The sequence below is a fragment of the Sminthopsis crassicaudata genome, chromosome 4 (assembly GCF_048593235.1).
Source record: "Sminthopsis crassicaudata isolate SCR6 chromosome 4, ASM4859323v1, whole genome shotgun sequence".
NCBI classification, from domain to species: Eukaryota; Metazoa; Chordata; class Mammalia; order Dasyuromorphia; family Dasyuridae; genus Sminthopsis; species Sminthopsis crassicaudata.
Genome location: NC_133620.1, coordinates 365,678,525 through 365,696,628, shown reverse-complemented (window position 1 = coordinate 365,696,628; position 18,104 = coordinate 365,678,525). Strand labels below are relative to the sequence as shown.

General features: G+C 37.7%; 1 protein-coding gene across 8 annotated transcripts in view; it reads left to right on the top strand.

The window, feature by feature from the left end:
* The window catches only part of SEPTIN4 (septin 4), a 43,566-nt gene continuing 25,462 nt past the window's right edge, over positions 1–18,104 (top strand). For 4 of the 8 annotated variants that reach the window (XR_012481262.1, XR_012481260.1, XM_074261923.1 and 1 more), the window contains exon 1: positions 60–1,654. Coding sequence is in view for 4 of the 8 variants with exons in the window: in XM_074261923.1 (XP_074118024.1) it covers positions 1,619–1,654 (36 nt within the window). In the remaining 4 variants the exon portion in view is untranslated. Of the gene's footprint in view, positions 1,655–2,247; positions 2,297–18,104 lie in introns of those variants that run through there. The other 4 variants (XR_012481259.1, XR_012481258.1, XM_074261920.1 and 1 more) reach the window with 3 other exon arrangements.

Genomic DNA, 18,104 nt, shown 5'->3' with positions numbered 1-18,104 from the left:
GGGAACCGATGATTGAGCCTCTCTGGGAACAACAGTCAAGATCAGCAGCTCTTAAAACTGAGAGTAAAGATTCACATGCAGCAGGGCCCCTAATCCAGAGAGTGAAACATGGGCTCTACCCAGAAAGGCTCCATGTCTCAGGCAGCCAAGATGACTAAAGTCCCGCTTAAAGTTTCTGCTCCTATGCAGCGAGGGTCTGAAGTCACCCAGCGAGGCCCTTGTGTTGGCCACAGAGGTGCAGATTTGAACCGGAGCATGTCCCCCCAACGTGGAATGGAAAGCCGTCAAACTGTTGCCTCCCAAAGAGGGATAGATACCCCTCGAGCTGCTTCCCCCCAGTATGGGTTTGAATTCTCCCGAGCTTGCTCTCCCCAAGGGTTTGATTCTGGTTCTAGCCATCCAAAGGCCGAAGCGACCCGTCATGGCTCACCTCAACGCAAACCTGAATACAGCACAGCTTCCCATGTGAATTTGCTTGCCCCACCAGGGAGAGTACAGATGAGATCTGATGGTCCTTGCCATGGTAGCACCCTTAGGACCCACAGTCCAACAATACAGGATCAAACACAGAAAAATATGGTTGCCCCAAGGCAAGAGAGCCATCGGTGCTTATTTCCCTCAGATGCCAAAATCTCTTCCCGAGTACCGTGCTCGATTCAGAAGGAATCGGTTACTATATCGAGCACTCAATGGGACGTGGAACCACCACCTTCCAGGGTTACAAACCCTCAAGGGGTCCGAAGCCCTCGAAGGCGTTCAGTTCAACCAAAGGATGAGTGCACCCAGACTGATATCAAAAAGAATTTGGTCTATTCTGAGGGTAAAAGTGTCTCAAGGAAATCACCCTGCTCAGATGCAGCCCATACTGCGCTGGAGACCAAGCCAACCCAAAGAATTGTGCAAGACATTCATCCAAGTACCCGAAGCACAATCCATGCAGAAACGAAGGCATCCCACAGAAACTTGGGGTCTTTAGAAGTAGAGTCAGCTGTGAAGGTTTCATTCCGAAAGGATCCTGATCATTCACAAAAAGTCATAGGCCGATCAGAAATTGAAACAGTTCAAAGGCAGGTTCCATCTCCCACCACCAGGGTGGCAATATGCCAGGAGGCAGAGTCAGCTATCAAGACCATTCGTCCGGGGCGAGACTCACGGAGGGTCACCATCTTAACAGAGTCAGAGTCATCCTCTTCTCCGTGTCCCTGCAGGCAAACGAGCGATCCTTGCCACAAACCTCCAATTAAGCCACCGTGTTCTGAAGTCCCCCCAAAGGTTGCTGCCGTTACAGAGCCAGAATTAACTCCGCGTCCTCTTCCACCCAGGTCCTTGCCCAAGTATGGCCCTGAGTCTTCATGGTGGATCCTGTTCCACCCAGAACCTCCTGAGCCTCCCAAGTGCGAGACACTCCTCCCGCAGACAGAACATAGGTCATCTCATCTAGACCTTTTCATGTCCCAGATAGAGATAGCCTCCGCTTACTGTGAAGAACTAATCATACAGAATGAGAAGGCAACTTCTCCTGAACCACAGTGTCCATGTAAGCCTTCAAGTAGAGCTTCATCCAGGGATTTGCTGAAGTCTGCTTTGCAGCCCTTGGAGTCGCCTGAATGCATGGAGGATGGAACCATTCAAAGGTTTAGTGCTTTCTTCCTGGGTATGTTTTGAAGAAGTCTGCCTAGGCGAAGCCCCAATTTAGTGAGGCGGGACACTGGTGGGTGGGAACAGACGGCAGTAGATCACAGTGGGCTGCCTTCCTTTCCCCCAGCATGAGCCACCAACCAGCCCCTCTTGTGACTTCTTTGCTTTGGATCAGAGTTGGCTGAAAGAAAAGTCAATTTCTTCCAAGGGCACTGGCTCCACCTTCATCCCTCTTGCTCCCTGGATCCAGAGGAAATGAAATTTCTTAGATATTTAAAATATTGGGTCTGGTCTTAAAATGTGATTCACAGAGTTAGAAATTGGGGACTGAACTGGGGTGGGCTAAGGGTATTATGGAGAATCAAGTCTTCCATGTGGATGTTCTTAGAGATAAGATGGAAAAAGCAATGGGATGGGGCTTGATGTATGAAAAAATGGAAGGATATGGATGAACCTTCTCAACTGTAGTTACCTTTCTTTGTGTATTTTTGGTGGATAAAGGTAAAAGATGGGCAGAATCCAATGGGCCAAATGAAGGGGACTGGAATAGTTGTGGGGATTACCATCTGGTGCTAGAAGAAAAGCAACGATTTTCTCTGTTGCTTTCAGATGTTACCGATGAGATGCTTAATCGGGTCATCTGGTGGTTGAAAGGTTTGTGTTTTTGGCCCATTTTTGTCATTTGGAAGTGGGGATAGTGATGGGTGTGGGAGGAGAGATTGGGACAATCTATGTGACTTATTTCAGGGAGCCATTTAAAGTATAACAAGATGGTTCCTATGTGTTGAGATATGAAGGTCCCCACCTATATCTGACCCAAATTTGACCCAAGGATTTTTATCCTCAAGGACAATTATTAAAGGATATTAAAATTAAGGAGAAAACATAGCTTGGTGTGGTGGAAAAAGTACTGGATTTGCAGAGAGTCTGGGTTGGAATTCTGATTCTGCTATTTCTTATATGTGTGGATTTGGGCAAATGTATTTGCCTTCTCTGGAAAATGGAAAAGTCAGGGGGAAGGGGGACAAAGTAATCTAATATTTCTCAACTTTAATCTCTTTAGTTAACACATTTGAAGAGATTATTAGTAGACCTCAACAACTTGGTTGTGAAGCAGGAGAGGATTAGCTTCATTCCCTTTCCCTTTCCTTCCAGATGTGTGGATATTTGGAGTTAAAGGCGAGATAGGATGGTTGCATTATCTTTAAACACTTAGAATGAGCCATACCCTCCACTGCCCTTTGTGGCCATCCAGAGATATTGCTTTTCTTCTGGTTGGATTCTGCCTCCTCTGATTCTTCTTGTTCTCATTGGACCTTAGCAATATATAGAGTTGCAAGGGATATTTCCAATTTATCTAGTCCAATCCACTATTATTTTCCAAAAGAAACTGAGGTCCAAGGAGGCTAAGAGGCTTAAGGTCACATAGGTTAAAATGGCAAAAATCTATATTTGAACTGGGATCCTCCATCTGCATGTCTGACATTTTTGCTACTGCATCATGCTATCTCTAGTTTAGACTTAAGTTGTAAATGCAGGTGGCCCAAGTTGTTGCTTTCAGAACCTCCTGAACTTTCTGTGGCCTGGAGCACAGGTACCTGCCCAGTGAATACTAGAAGCTCTGTTATTAGAGAATTTTGGATGAAAGGAAACCTTGAAAATTTCATAATCCTGTACTACCTCCCCACAGTAAATTCAAGGAGATGGGAAAAAAAGGGACCAGACTGTCTTGGAGGATGCATTAAAAATACTATTGAAGAGTATCTTTCCCTCCAGTAGGAGAAGAGAGGGCCTTCCCTTGGGGGCCACCTAATTTAGGAGAATTGGGCCTGGGCTCTATTGCTAGATATTGAAGTTTTATAAAACATTATAAATAAAATTCTATCCTCCCTCCCCCCCTTTTTATGTCCACCGGCTGTTTGAACTCCCTTTGTGGCCCTTGGAAACTGCCCATCTTCTAAACTCTCCATTTTGACAGATGATGAGGTAAGGTCACATCCTCTACCCCTTTCCACCTTCCCTTGTCCCTTCCTTTGCTCTCTCAGTTGGTGGAGAACTGGGTTGTATGAAGGGTCTCCCCTATTCCCCTAGGGTGAAAAAAATTATTACCCCAGATATAAGAAGTAGCATCTCACTTAATAGAGAACTGGACTGATAGGTGAATAGATAGATAAAAGCATTTATAAAGTATTTACTATGTGCCAGACATTCTGCTAAATGTTGGGGAGATTTTTTTAAAAAGCAAAGAGGATAGTCCTTATCCCTCAAAGAACTTACATTCTAATGGGGGGAAGATCATCTATAATGGGGAGTTAAAAATCAAGGGAAGAGGGCACAAGGGATAGGGGTCACACATGAAATGGTGGTCTGGGATAGGGACTGGCCCATCAGAATATCAGGGCCTCAGGACAGAGGCATCTCCAGGCTGAGAGGGCTGAGAGGTAAAATAAATATAAATTATGTGAGAGGTCTCCCCTATTTTCCTAAGATGGAGGATAGTTGCCCCAGATTTGTCTGGGAAAGTGGAAATTCCTATAAGGCTCTTGAACAGAAGAGAAACAGGGCAAGTTGAGAATCCTTGTTGAGATCATTTGACTCTGCTGTCAGGTTTCTTTGGAAGAGCTTTCTGGCTTAATGTACTCTATTCTAACTAGCAAAATGCTACAATAAGATCTTTTCCCTGGGTTCTACTCTGATCATCTGGGACCACTCTCTGTAATGCTTTGAAGGAGGTTTTGTTTTTTTTTGGGGTTTTTTTTTTTTTTGAGTTTTACAATGAGACTTAAGCAGTTTTGTATATTTCAATCTTTACAAATGAAGGATTTGGAGGGGGTTAAGAAGAAAACCCATATACAAGCTCATTTGTCCAAATGAAATTTCTCAAAGGTTGTTTTGTTCAGGGGTACTAGCAGTAGGAAGGATACTGTGGCCTTCTAAGTCTGCATTCAGATAGCCTCTTCAAATAAGGCTTTCTAGTTTTCCTCTTGTTTTCAGTAAAAATGTTACTTCTGACAAGTGTGAGATCAGACATTCAAAAAGTATTTATTAACCATTTACTATGTATTTAACACTGTGCTAAATGCCAAGAGTTCCAAACACAGACAAAAAACATGATCCCTGTGCTCAAGGACTCATCTCCAAATGGGAAAAATATGCAGTAAATATGTAGATACAAGATATATAAATAGTGTAAGGGGAAAGTAATTTCAGAAGGATGGCACTATCTAGAAGCTAAAGGGATCAGGAAAGGCCTCATACAGATGGCAGGACTTGATTTTAGTCTTAAAGGAGGCCAAGGGAACCAGGAGATAGGAGAAAGACAGGAAGTAAGGAAATAGAGTATTAGGGATATTCCTTTGCTTTTGTGGGGTTATGGGATGGTGATTGATGAAAAACCAATAGCTTATCTGTTATATTTACTCCCAAATCATTCATTTGAATTTTTGAGAATCATAATTGGATGATGGGTAAAGGAAAAAAAAAGAAAAAAAGTGGATTAGAATCTTACTTGTTCCATGGATGCGCTCTTAGAGATAGGATCCTGCTCCTCATGGCCTTAGCTACATTTCTGAGAAACTCTCCTCTACAGAGGTAGTTTTGGGATCATTCAAAGAACAAAGTTGCCAAAGTTTGTTGATGGTCTGAATTTTTTATTTAACTCTTGACACTCTTGTTATTGCTGTTCATTTGTTTCAGTTGGATCTAACTCTAATTGACCCTCTTTGGGGTTTTCTTGGCAAAGATACTGGGATGGTTTTCCTTTGCCTTCTCTAGCTCATTTTACAGATGAGGAAACTGAGGACAACAGGGTCTTGTCCAGGGTCACACAGCTAGTAAGCATCTGCAGCTGGATTTGAACTCGTGAAGATGTCTTCCTGATTTCAAGTCTAGTGCTCTATCTACTGTATCATCTAACTATCCCAAAAGGAACTTACAGAATATCTAGCTATCTAGTTCAATACCCTCATTTTATTTTTTTCTTCATTTTTTCATTCTTTTATATTTTAATTATAGCTTATTTTCAAAATGCATGCAAAGATAGTTTTTTATCATTTACCCTTGCAAAACTTTGTGTTCCAAATTTTCTTCCTTCCCTTTCCTAGATAGCAAATAATTCAATATATGTTAAACATGTATAATTCTTCCATACATATTTCCACATTTATCATGCTGCACAAGAGAAATCAGATAAAAAAGGTAAAAATGAGAAAGCAAAACAAAGCAAGCAAACAAAAAAGGTGAAAATACTAAGCTGTGATCCATATTCCGTTCCCATGGTCCTCTTTTTGCAATTCCCTCATTTTTATAGGAAATTGAATCCCAGAGGAATTAAACAAGGTACCTGAGGTCACACAGGTAGAGTGAGGAGAGGAACTGGGCTTCAAACTAGTTCTTTGACTCCAAATACAACATCCTTTCCATAGAATCACACTGATTCCTAGAGAGAGAAGGGCATGGAGACTATGGGAGGTGAGTAGGAAACTATTTCAATAATCTAGAAGAGATAGGATAAGGCCCTAAAACGGAGTAGTAGCTGGGAAAATGGAAAGAAGAGGACCAATTAGAAAGTAATTAGAGAAATAGAATGATTAGGACTTCACATCTGATTGAATATTAGGGATGAAGAAGTTAGGAAGAGAAGAGAAATAGGAATAATAACACACTTTAATAATACTTAAAAGTATACAAGGAGCTTAATTTCTTTATAATAGTCAACATATTGTGTAGATAGAACAAATATTATCCCTATTTTGAAGAACTTCTCAGAACTTGTTATTCAGCAGAGCTTGTGTTACTAGTAAGTGTCAGAGGCAGCTCTTTCTTGATTTATTTTGTCTAGCATGATAACCACTACGCTCCAAATTTCTAAAATGCATAGTGGTACTTCTAACATAGAAGTACAGAAGTCATGGAGCATCGAGGTGGCTCACAGGGCATCCAGGTGGATAGAGCACCAGCCCTGAAGTCAGGAGGACCTGAGTTCAAATCCTGCTTCAGATAATACTTAATACTTCCTAGCTGGGTGACCCTGGGCAAGTCACTTAACCCCAAGCCTCAGCAAAAAAAGAAAAAAGTCAGGATAAGAAAAGATAGTTTGTTTTTTAAAGAAAGATAAAAAAAACCCTCAATTGGAACATGTGGACTTTGAGGGGCAAGTAGACTTGTCCTTGAATTTATAGTTCATGAAAAGAGATAACAACACATGAAATATTTAAATAATACTAAGATAGAGTCTATAGTCAAGTGCCTCTGTGAGAGGCAGAGATAGTAAGTGATTGGGGGAGTACTTTCCTCCCCCAGGAGTATAAAGATTTTAGTCAAGGAAGTACCATCAGCGACCTTGATGTAGGTCACCATTTACTGATGGCAGTGGAGGAAACAGCTAATTCATTCTTGCATTCTGTATACAGGATGTCCTAAAAGTCTTAAATACCATTTAAACAATTAAAGACTTTTAGAAGACACCGCTTATGATATTTCTCCTGGACCAGAGTCTTTATTCTGTTGTATATTCCCTTTTCTCCTATCCTCTACTCTTTCTGTTTTGCAAGTTTAAAAAAACCAAAAAACCAAAAAACCTTGGCAGCAGGAAAGCTCCTTCCTAAAATATCTCTTATCCTATCTCAATAATTATAATTCTTCTGCCTTGCTCAGCTGCAGAATCTGCCCAGGAAAAGGGAGGAGAGTTTTCTCAAGCAGCTGTGACTCTTTTTCACCTCTGGCACTATAGAATTCCAGCTATCATATAGGTGGTCCCAATACCCTCTTCCTGAGAGAAGGGACGAGCCTGCTCCTCTAAATGAGGAAAAGCCCCACTTTCATCGTCACAGGCAGAAAGCTGGCTAAAGGCAGAGCCCTCTGGTCGACTTGACTCCAAATTTGGGACTCTGGTTTATGTTCAGGTACTACTTTCCCCTCAGGTTGGAGGACTATATGTGGGTGAGTCATAGGGTTTTCTCCATGGGCCTTGGTTGTCTTTTCTATGGAAATCTTGAGTAATTTTTAGGTAGAACCTCAGGCATTATTTATTGCATAGTAGAGATCAGATAGAATGACCCCCTCCCTAATCTATTCCCCCTCATCTCTTTTTTTCTAAAAAACAAAGCAAAAAAAAACAAACAAACAAACAAACAAACAAGAAAAACCCAACACAATTTTTAGAATTTCAATTTCTAGTACTTTTTGACCTTTGGCTTAAAGACATATTATGTCTTTAATTATTATAATATAATGGATGACCCTCCATCCTTTATTTAAGAAAAAAACTGTCTCCTCCTAGTGCCTGAAGTGATTTTTATTATAATGCTCCACCTTCTGCTGATACCTGGAATCTTCCTAGAGGATAGTTCACTGAGATCAAGGAAAACACATTCCTGATTATTATTATTATTATTTTGCTTGAATCGTAAGAACAGATATAGTTCAACACTTTCATTTGACAGAGGAAGGAACTAGTCAAACACTTTTTAAAAATTCAACAGAAAGGTCTTAGAGGGCTTCACTGAGCTATGAAATCTGGGAATAGAATGGCCGGCGGCCTAATTTGGTTTAAGATTGTAGAATCAGATGAATGGGATTGCTTTGGGGCCATCTGCCTAGAAGTCCTGATGACTCTACTGGTGACTCTTCTATCTACAAGTAGAAGATAGGACTGACTTCACTCCTTACTCCATTTGTGATTTATTCATGAAAGCTGCACTGGGGAACCAGAGAAAATATCTTCCTTTCAGCAGATTTGATGATACCCAACTCAGTGTTTGTCCTGTGTGTGGGGGGTGGAGGTGGGGAGGTAGGGTCAAGAATATCAAGATAATTAAGGAAAAAACAAAACAAAACAAAACAAAGCAATGAGGGATAATGGCTTGGCTATATCAGATCTCAAAGGGCATTACAAAGCTGTAATCATCAAAGTTATCTGGTATGCGCTAAGAAACAATGGTTGATCAGCAGAATAGATTAGGTAAATAATACACAGTATTAAGTGACTGTAGTCATTTGCAGTAGATAAATTGCAAGATCCAAGCTTTTGGGACAATTCACTCTTTGACAAATTGTTGGGAAAACTGGAAAGCATTTTAGCAGAAACTAGGTATAGAACAATATCTCACACTACATATCATAACAAAGTCACAATGGGTTCATGATTTAGACATAAAGGATGATATCAAAAGCAAATTAGAGGAGCTTGGAAAATTTTATTTGTCAGATTTATGGAAGACTCTATGACCAAACAAGAGATAGAAAACATTAAAAGATTGTAAAATGAACAATTTTGTTCTCTGTTTTCTTTTGCAACATAGCAAATATGGAAATATGTTTTATATGTATAATCTATATCAAATTGTTTGCCTTCTCAAGGAAGAAGGGGGAAAAGGGGAGAAAAGAACTGGAAATCAGAATTTTATTTTTTAACTATAAAAGAACGTTTTTCTTTTTCCTAATTATATACAGACAATTTTTAACATTCATTTTTTAAAAATTGAGTTTAAATTCTCTCCCTCCTTCCCATCTTCCCCTTCCCTAAGATGGTAAACAGTTTGATGTAGGTTATACAAGTGCAATAATGCAATACTTAGGAAATCAAAATTTCAAAAGATAAATGTTAAACTTTTTTTTTTTTACATGTAATTGAGAAAAATTAAGAGAGTCTAAAAAAGGGGCGATGGTGTTAGTAGTGGATGTTAGTAGTTAGTGGTGTTAGTAGTTTATAGTTTAAAGTTTAAAACCCTAGAATCTCTTTGGGTAGTTTTGCAAAAAACAACTTTTTAGGAAAGTTATGATGTGACAGAGCATGTTTTTGATATCAAGCTCAAATAGAAAAGACCTCATTGGATTGACTTAAAAATATGTATTGCTATGTTTTATTTTGTTTTTATTTGTTTTGTTAAATATTTTCCATTTATATTTTGATTTGGACTCAGTCTTGTGGGTGCATATAGCTGGCTAGACATACATTTGACACCTTTATAGCAGACAATTTCTTAATTATTCAGAAATTCTGGCCTCTACTACCTATGTAATCTTTGACAAATTTCTTCTCCTTTCTGGGACACAGCTTTCTAATCTGTAAAATGAATGTGTTCGAATAGTTAATTTCTTTGGTCTCTTTCAGTTTTTAATTCTACGAATCACTTTAACAGGATAAAAAATTTAGTTTCATACTAAAAGCATTTAATATACAAGTATTGCATGCTAAGGATGTAACAGTTGTCTGCAAAAGTGAACAAAGTTAACTGACCAATGCAGGAATCTAATCAAAGATGATTGGATTCAATAGAATTTGAACCCAAATCTACTGGCTCTGATCTAATGATCTTTCCACATCATTATCCTGAAGGATCATAGATGGTAAGAACTTCAACAACTACAATAACAGAGCTTTCACCCTTTCACGTGAACCTCAATGGCCTGAAGGATAAAAAGACAATTATCAGTGAACAATATTTGGGCAGAAACATTTTGGGAAATAAGTCTAGGAAAACCTTTGTAGGAGGAGGCAATTAATTTAATTTAATTAGCATATGCAATTAATTTGATAAAGTGCTTACTAAATAGCAAGTATGATGCTAACTAGGGATAGATACAAAGATAAAAATAGCCTAGTACTTGCCCTTAAGGAGTTTATGTTCTATTAGATGTGGTAGGAATAGCATGTTCAAAGATATGTAAATACCAAAAAGCAGGCTACTAGGGGGCCCAGTGGATAGAATACTAGGCCTTAGAGACTTAGTAGTTGTGTGATCCTGGGAAAGTCATTTAACTGTTTGTCTCAGTTTCCTCATCTGTAAAATGGGCTGGAGAAGGAAATGACAAACCACTCCAGTATTTCTGTCAAGGAAACTCCAAAGGGGGTCACAACAGACTAGCAGTAACAGAAAATAGGGGAAGCTACTAATAACTGGAAGTATCAGAAAGGCTTTTTGAAGAAGTTGGTATCTCCAAGGTACCTTTCAGTTTTTAATTGATTTACCTAAGCAGGTAAGGAATTCAGATCAATACCACAAGCTTTTAATATGTACCTATTCTGTGCTAAGAATGTAATAAGGCAGCAAAGCTGAACAAACCTAGGAATCCAACCAAAGATAGTTGGATTCAATAAGATGGTTGAATTTGAACCCAGAATAAAAGAACAACTTTCAGTAAACAATGTCTGGGAAAAAACATTTTGGAAGATAATAGGCCTGGATAAACTTTGTGAGAGGGAAGCCTTAACTCACTTAAATTGAACTCTGAAGGGAGGGAGAGGCTCCAAGAAAACTTAGGTCAGGAGGGAATTTGTTCTAGGTATAGAAAGTACAAAAGACTTGGGGTAAAAAGATGGAATGTTATCTCTAAGTATTACCAAATAGGCTAGCTTGTTCCTAGAATGTAGAGTATATGATTGGAAGTGTTGCATAATCATCCTGGGAAGCTAGGTTGCAAACACAAAAATAACAAAATTTAAAAATAAAGAAATTTCCGTTGGGGTCACAATGTATCTCTCATTAGGACTTTCTCTCTTTGTATCCCAAAGCCTGGTGCTAAGAGCTTACTGAATGTTTGTTGATAAATTGATTGATTTAATTTAAAATGCCAAAGAGAAGAATTTATTTTATATCCTAAAGGTAATAATGAATCACCACATTTCTTGAGCAGGGAAGTGACATAGACCAATATTTTAGGTTTAATCAATTTGGTTTCAGTTTGAGGAGACTGATTCAAGAGATATTTTGGATGCCGGACTGAGAAAGATTTTGTATTTGATTAGATATGGGTAATGAGGGAAACTGAAAAGTCTAGAATGCAAGCATGCTAGGTTGTAAGCCTGGGTAACTTAAAAAATTAGGGTGCATTGGATAGAAATGTGTGAGCAGAATGGTTAAGTTCAGGAAGAAAGATGAGTTCTCCTAAGGACATACTGACTTTCATAGGCCTGTGGGACATCTCAGATGGAGATATTCAGGAGACTGTTGGATGTGTGAAACTGGATCAGAGTCAAGAACTAGATATGAGGATATGGGAATCTTCTCTTCTACAGAGAAAGCATAGTGACACCTCCTTGGTAGCTAGTGAGATGAAAAAGAAAGACACAGAGAGCAGACAGCAGCCAGACAGACAGCTGGAAAATGGAGGCTGAAGTGATCATAACATAGTATTTAATTTTTTTAAATAAAGAAATAGAATGATTAGGACTTTACATCTGATTGGATAATGGGGATGGGGAAGTTAGGAAAAGAAGAGAAGTAGGAATAATAACACACTTTAATAATACTTAAAAGTTTACAAGGCCCTTAATTTCTTCACAATAATCACTTTACTTTTTTCCAATTACATATAAAAATGTTTAACATCCAAATTTTAAAAAAATTTAAGTTCCAAATTTTCTCCTTCCCTCTCTCACTTCCCCTTCACGAAAATGGTAATTTGATATAGATTATATATGTGCAATCATATAAAACATATTTCCATATTAGTCATACTGTGAAAGAAAAAAAAAAACAGGCTAAAGAGGTGAAAAAACATGAAAAAAAAAAAAAAGTTAAAAATAGTATCTAGCATAGTAATTTAAATGGACCGCAAACTCACTATGAGTCAGTAGTATGATTTAGCAGCCTTAAACTGGGGCAATCTTGGACTATATTGAGAGAGGAGGGGATAGCTTTCAGGAACTGGGAAGTGATAATTGCATTGTACAGTACTCTTAGCCAGATTTCATGTAAAGGATGCATTCAATTCTGGGAACCAGAAGAGGGCACCCATGTTAGGGAAAAGCTTTGAATTCACTTCATGTAATCATCAGCTGAATTGGGAATGATTAATCTGAAGGGAGAATTGTGGGGCTGTAGGCAAGGGTGGGGTGCGTCTGTAGCTGTCTTCTGTGATTGGCTGTCATGAGAAGGAGGGATTAAAATTGGTTTTCAGAGAAGTAATCAAGTGGCTCAGTGAATAAATCGCTGACCCTCAGAGTTAGGAGGACATCAAATCTGACTTCAGACATTCCCTCACATCCACTTTAATCTCCATGGCTACATTTGTGCTTGTGACAGTAACACAAGTGCAACTTAAATAAATTTACCTCTTGGGAGAATTAATCAACATTAACATTTATTAAAATGTAGGCTTCTTAAGGTCAGGGAATGTTTCTTTTTCTTTCTTTTTTTTTTTTTTTAACCTTTTAAAAAAGTTTTTATTTTCCTTAGTTACATGTAAAAATAACTTTTTTTTTGTGAGACATGTATATTCATTTTATATATATATATATATATATATATATATATATATATATATATATATATATATATATATATATATATATATATATATATATTTCCTTATGAATCAAGTTGGGAGAGAAAAATCAGAACGAAAGGGAAAAACCATGAGAGGAAAAAAAAAAGAAAAAGAAAAAAAAAGTGAACATAGCATGTATAGATTTACATACAGTCTTCACAGTTCTCTTTCTGGATTCAGATGGCATTTTCTGTCCAAAGTCTATTGGGATTGTGTTGGATTACTGAACTGCTGAGGAGAGCTAAGTCTGTCATAGTAGATCATCGCACAATCTTGTCATTACTGTGTATAATGTTTTACTGGTTGTGCTTGTTTCACTCAGCATCAGTTTATGTGAATCTTTCCAGGCCTTCCTAAGATCAGCTTGTTCATCATTATTTTAGAACAATAATAATTCATTATCTTCACATACCATAACTTTTTCAGTCATTGCCACTTGATGCACATTTACTCATTTTCCAATTCTTTGCTACCACAAAAAGAGCTGCTATAAGCATTTTTACACTTTTATGATTTCTTTGGGATACAGACCTAGTAGTGACATTGCTGGATCAAAGGGTTTACACGTTTGGTAGCCCTTAGGGCAAAGATTCAAATTGCTCTCCAGAATGGTTGGATCTGTTCACAACTCCACCAACAATGTATTAGTGTCCCAATTCTCCCACATTCTCTCCAACATTTATCATTTTCTTTTCCTGTCATCTTCACCAATCTGGGAGGTGTGAGGTGGTACCTCAAACTTATTTTAATTTGCATTTGTCTAATCAATAGTGATTTAGAACATTTTTTTCATATGACTAGAAATGGCTTTAATTTCTTCATCTGAAAATTGTCTGTTTATATCCTTTGACATTTGCCATTTAGGGAATGACTTGTATTCTTATAAATTTGACCCATTTCTGTATACATTTTTAAAAGGAGGCCTTTATCAAAAACACTGACTATAAAATTTCTTCTCCCAGCTTTCTGCTTCCTTTCTAATCTTGGATGTGTTGGTTTTATTTATGCAAAAACATTTTATTTTAATGTAATCAGGGTTGTCCACTTTTATAATGTGCTTTAGTTCTTTGGTCATAAACTTCTCTCTTCTCCAAAGATCTGATAGGTAAACTATCCCTTGCTCTCCTAATTTGCTTGTAGTATTCTGTTTCACATTTTTTTGATCATTGTATCTCTAAAGACCTAAAACATAGTAGGTCTAGTCCTGGTTTAGGTAGCACTTGGAGGCAGCAGAGCCTCCCAGGATGCCTTAGATTAGTAAAAGATATTTATAGCTACCTCCCATGTCCCAATCAGTCAGATCTCTTAGCAAAACACTTTTTCCAATACCAATGGTATTCTATCCCCCATTATTCAATCTGATGCTTCAGTTATTGTCTATTGGGTCTACTTGTTTACCAGGCCTGAAATATCAGGCCTGTGGGAGATCTGGGAAAATAGCTAGGACATGGTGTTCCCCAGTTCTTCCTTACTGCCCCATTCAGATGCCTTCAGCAGAGCCAATTAACAACTGGATGAGTGAGTAGCCAAGATCCCCAGGCTGTGCCCATGGACCTTTAACTAGGGAAGCTTTGGCACTTATTGGGTCAACCTGAGGGGACAGGCAGCTGTTGGCTGTGGGTGGAATGAAAATCTGGCCTGAGGGTAGAATGTCAGGCAGTTCCTGAAGTCTCTAGATGCCATTTGCAGCTTTGAAAAGGAACAGGGCCTAGGGGACATGGGTAGGTGTCATCTGTGGGAGTGAGGGACATAACTCCTTGTTCATGTACTGGACAGAAGCAGCTGTCCTGCATCTCATGGACCTTTATTCTTAGTGTTTTGAAAAAGTCCTATCAGGCTGAATTTGCTTAATAATAAGGAGGAGGCTTGGTTAGAGACACAAAGTCCAGTTATGCTAGCTATAAACTCCCTCAGGGCAGGGCATTTCAAATTCAGTCCTCTATTCCACAACTAATAGATTCTTTTTTTTTTTTTTTAATTTACTTTTTTTTGTTGTGTTTTAAAGTTTAAAGTCTGTCTTGCCTCCCTACCCACACTAGAGAAGGCCACCATTTGACATAGATTTATAAATATACTATGCAGACTTTTATTTATCACTTCTTTCTCTGAAGGTGGATAGCATCTTCCTTCACAGGTCCCTTGTAATTGATTTGAATATTTATAATACTCAGAATAACTTGGTTGTTTTTCAAAAAATATTTGTTACTATATACAGTGTTCTTTTGGTTCTGCTCATTTCCTTTCATTTCCTTTTCTCGCTCATTTCATTTTTCATTCTTTTATGCTAGTCTTTCTATGTTTTTCTAAAATCAGCTTGCTCATTGTTTCTTACAGCACAATAGTATTCCATCACAATCACATAGCGCAATTTGTTTACCTGTTCTCCAAAAATTGATGGGCATCCCCTCAATTTGAAGTTCTTTACCACCATAAAGAGAGTTGTTATAAATCTTTAAAAAATATATAAATTATTTTCCTTTTCCCCTGGTCATCTTGGGAAACAGACACCTAATACTGGGATTGCTGGGTCAAAGGGTATACCCATTTTTATGCTTCATTGGGCACAATTCCAAAAAAGTTGGCTCAGTCTATAATTCCACCAAAAGTGAATTAGTGTCCCAATTTTTACACATCCCTTCTAACATTTCTCCTCCTATCATTTTAACCAATCTGACAGACTTGAGATAACTCAAAGGTGTTTTAAATTACATTTCTCTAGTCAAAAATGATTTAGAGAAAATTTTCATATGATTATATATGTGACCTTATTTGGAGTTTTCTTTGTAAATATACTAGATGTTTTGCCATTTCCTTCTCCAACTCATTTTAAAGATGAGGAAACTGAAGCAAACAATTTAGATTTCTTTCATAAGAAAACTGCCTATTCGTATCCTTTGACCATTTATCAACTAGGGAATGACTTATAGTCTTAGCAATTTAGCACAGTTCTCTATATATTTGAGTTATGAGATCTTTTTCTGAGAAACTATCTAAATTTTTTTCTTCCAATTTTCTGCTTTCCTTCTAATTTTAGCTGTGTTGGTTTTATTTGTACAAAACTTAAAAAAATATATAATCAAAAATATCCATTTTATACTTCACAATGCTCTCTTTCTATTATTTATTCATAAATTCTTCTGCTGTCCAAAAGTCTGATAGGTAATATCTTCTATGTTCTTCTAATTTTCTTATGGTACTCCTTTTATATCTAGGTTACACATACATTTTGACCTTATCTTGACAAATGGTATAAAATATTGGTCTACACCCAAGTTCTGTCAGACTGCTTGCAAGTATTTCCAATAATTTTAACTAGTAGTCTATTCTTATCCCCAAAGCTTAAATCTTTACATTTATCAAGTTCAAAGTTACTAAAATCACTTGCTACTGTGTATTATGTGTACTTTATTCCTTCATTTCAGCGAATGCTTAATAAACACTTTTCTTTTTTTTTCTAAATAATTTTCCTATATATACTAATATAATCACACTTTTTTTGTCCTTCAGTTGCATCTGACTATGACTCTTGGCAAAGATACTGAAGTAGTTTGCTATTTCCTTCTTCAGATCGTTTTTTACAGATAAGGAAATTAAAGGGAATAAGGTTAAGTGACTTGTACAGGGTCATACAACTAGTGTCTGTGGCTGGATTTGAACTCAAATCTTCCTGTCATCTGCAGTGGAATAATCACTTCATATGGAACTCAGTCCTCTAATTAATTACTGGTTTGAGTCAGAAAGGGTTCATTGAGAACTTTTGAATCTTTTTTTTTTTTTTTTTTTTTTTTTAAACTACAGTGTTATGAGACTACCAGGTAGATTGGCTAAATGACCTAGTTATTGTTTACCTGGATTTTACAATATTCCATCTCCTGTTTCTCTGTTTTCTTTAATGGAGGTCCCCTCTATGCCTAGAATGAATTTCCTCCTCCCTGCTATCTCTTTAAAAAAAACATTAATTTTTTTTTTTTTTTTTTTGAGCAGAAATCCTTGTTCTCTTCCTCACCACTCCCCACCATTGGAAAAGAAAAGCAAAAAAGAAAAGTCATCCTTTTAACAAATATGTCGTGTTATATAAAACAAATTCCCAAATTGTCCATGATTTAAAAATATGTTTTACTCTGTACCCTGAATCCATCCCCTGCTCTGCCTCTGCCAAGGCTAGGACTTGTGAGCTAACATAGTATAGTGGAAAAATCAGAAGGATCTAAGTTGAAATATTAAATTATTACTAGCTGAATGATCCTGGGTAAATCATATAAGTCTTCGGGGCTTCAGTTTCCCTATCAGTATAATGGGAATAATAACAGCATCTATCTCACAAAGTTATGAGGAAAAAATGAGACTAACACTAGTGCTTTTCAATCTTCAAAGGTCTGAACAAATATTAGGCCATTAATATTATACTAGGGGCTTTCTGTTATGCTCAGCTAGGTTATCCTGGGCATAAGAGGGGAGAGAATGTATAATGTAAAGGTAACTAGAGATGTGCTAAAAGAATTGGGTTAGTTATGCTAAGAAGCCTTTTTCCACGTCTTGCTGACCTGAGAAGCCACAGGCAGGAAGTGGTATCCAGATGAGAATTATGACTGGGTACCAGAAATAATCATACCTTGGGGTGAGCACAAAGGTGATGTTGGGATGAAGCAGAAAGATTTGATATCAGAAGAGAAAAGGTCTGAAAATCAGACAGAATCCAATTCAATTTGTGCACTTGACTTATTGAAGCCACGAGTTCCTTCAGGTATGAGCACATTTGAACTGTGAGCAGTCCTCAAGTCTCAGCAGTGCTGCTCAGCCACAGACCAGTGGGTCCACAAACTGACATAGAACAGTGGCAAATGTTTCCAGTCCATTTATCATTTATTAGCAAAGGTCTTTTCCAAATCCTGTAAACTTAAGAGCCTAATTGTTTCACTTGCTCCCTGTGTCCTCCCAACTGAGACTCCCTCCTCCCTTGCTCCCAGCGTCCATCAGATTCTATTCAATTCCTAAGACTGAGAAACATTGCTGCACTGATATGGCATAAAAAAGAAAGTTTAGACATTTTGCTGTTATGAATCATACTTTTGTTTGTGTTGGAAGACATCCAACTCTAATTTTAAAAAAGGTTTTATTATTGATTTCTTGGAATTTTTTAATTGGAAGTTCATGCTTATAGTTTCTCATTTCTGATGGTTTAAATTCTTTAGTTT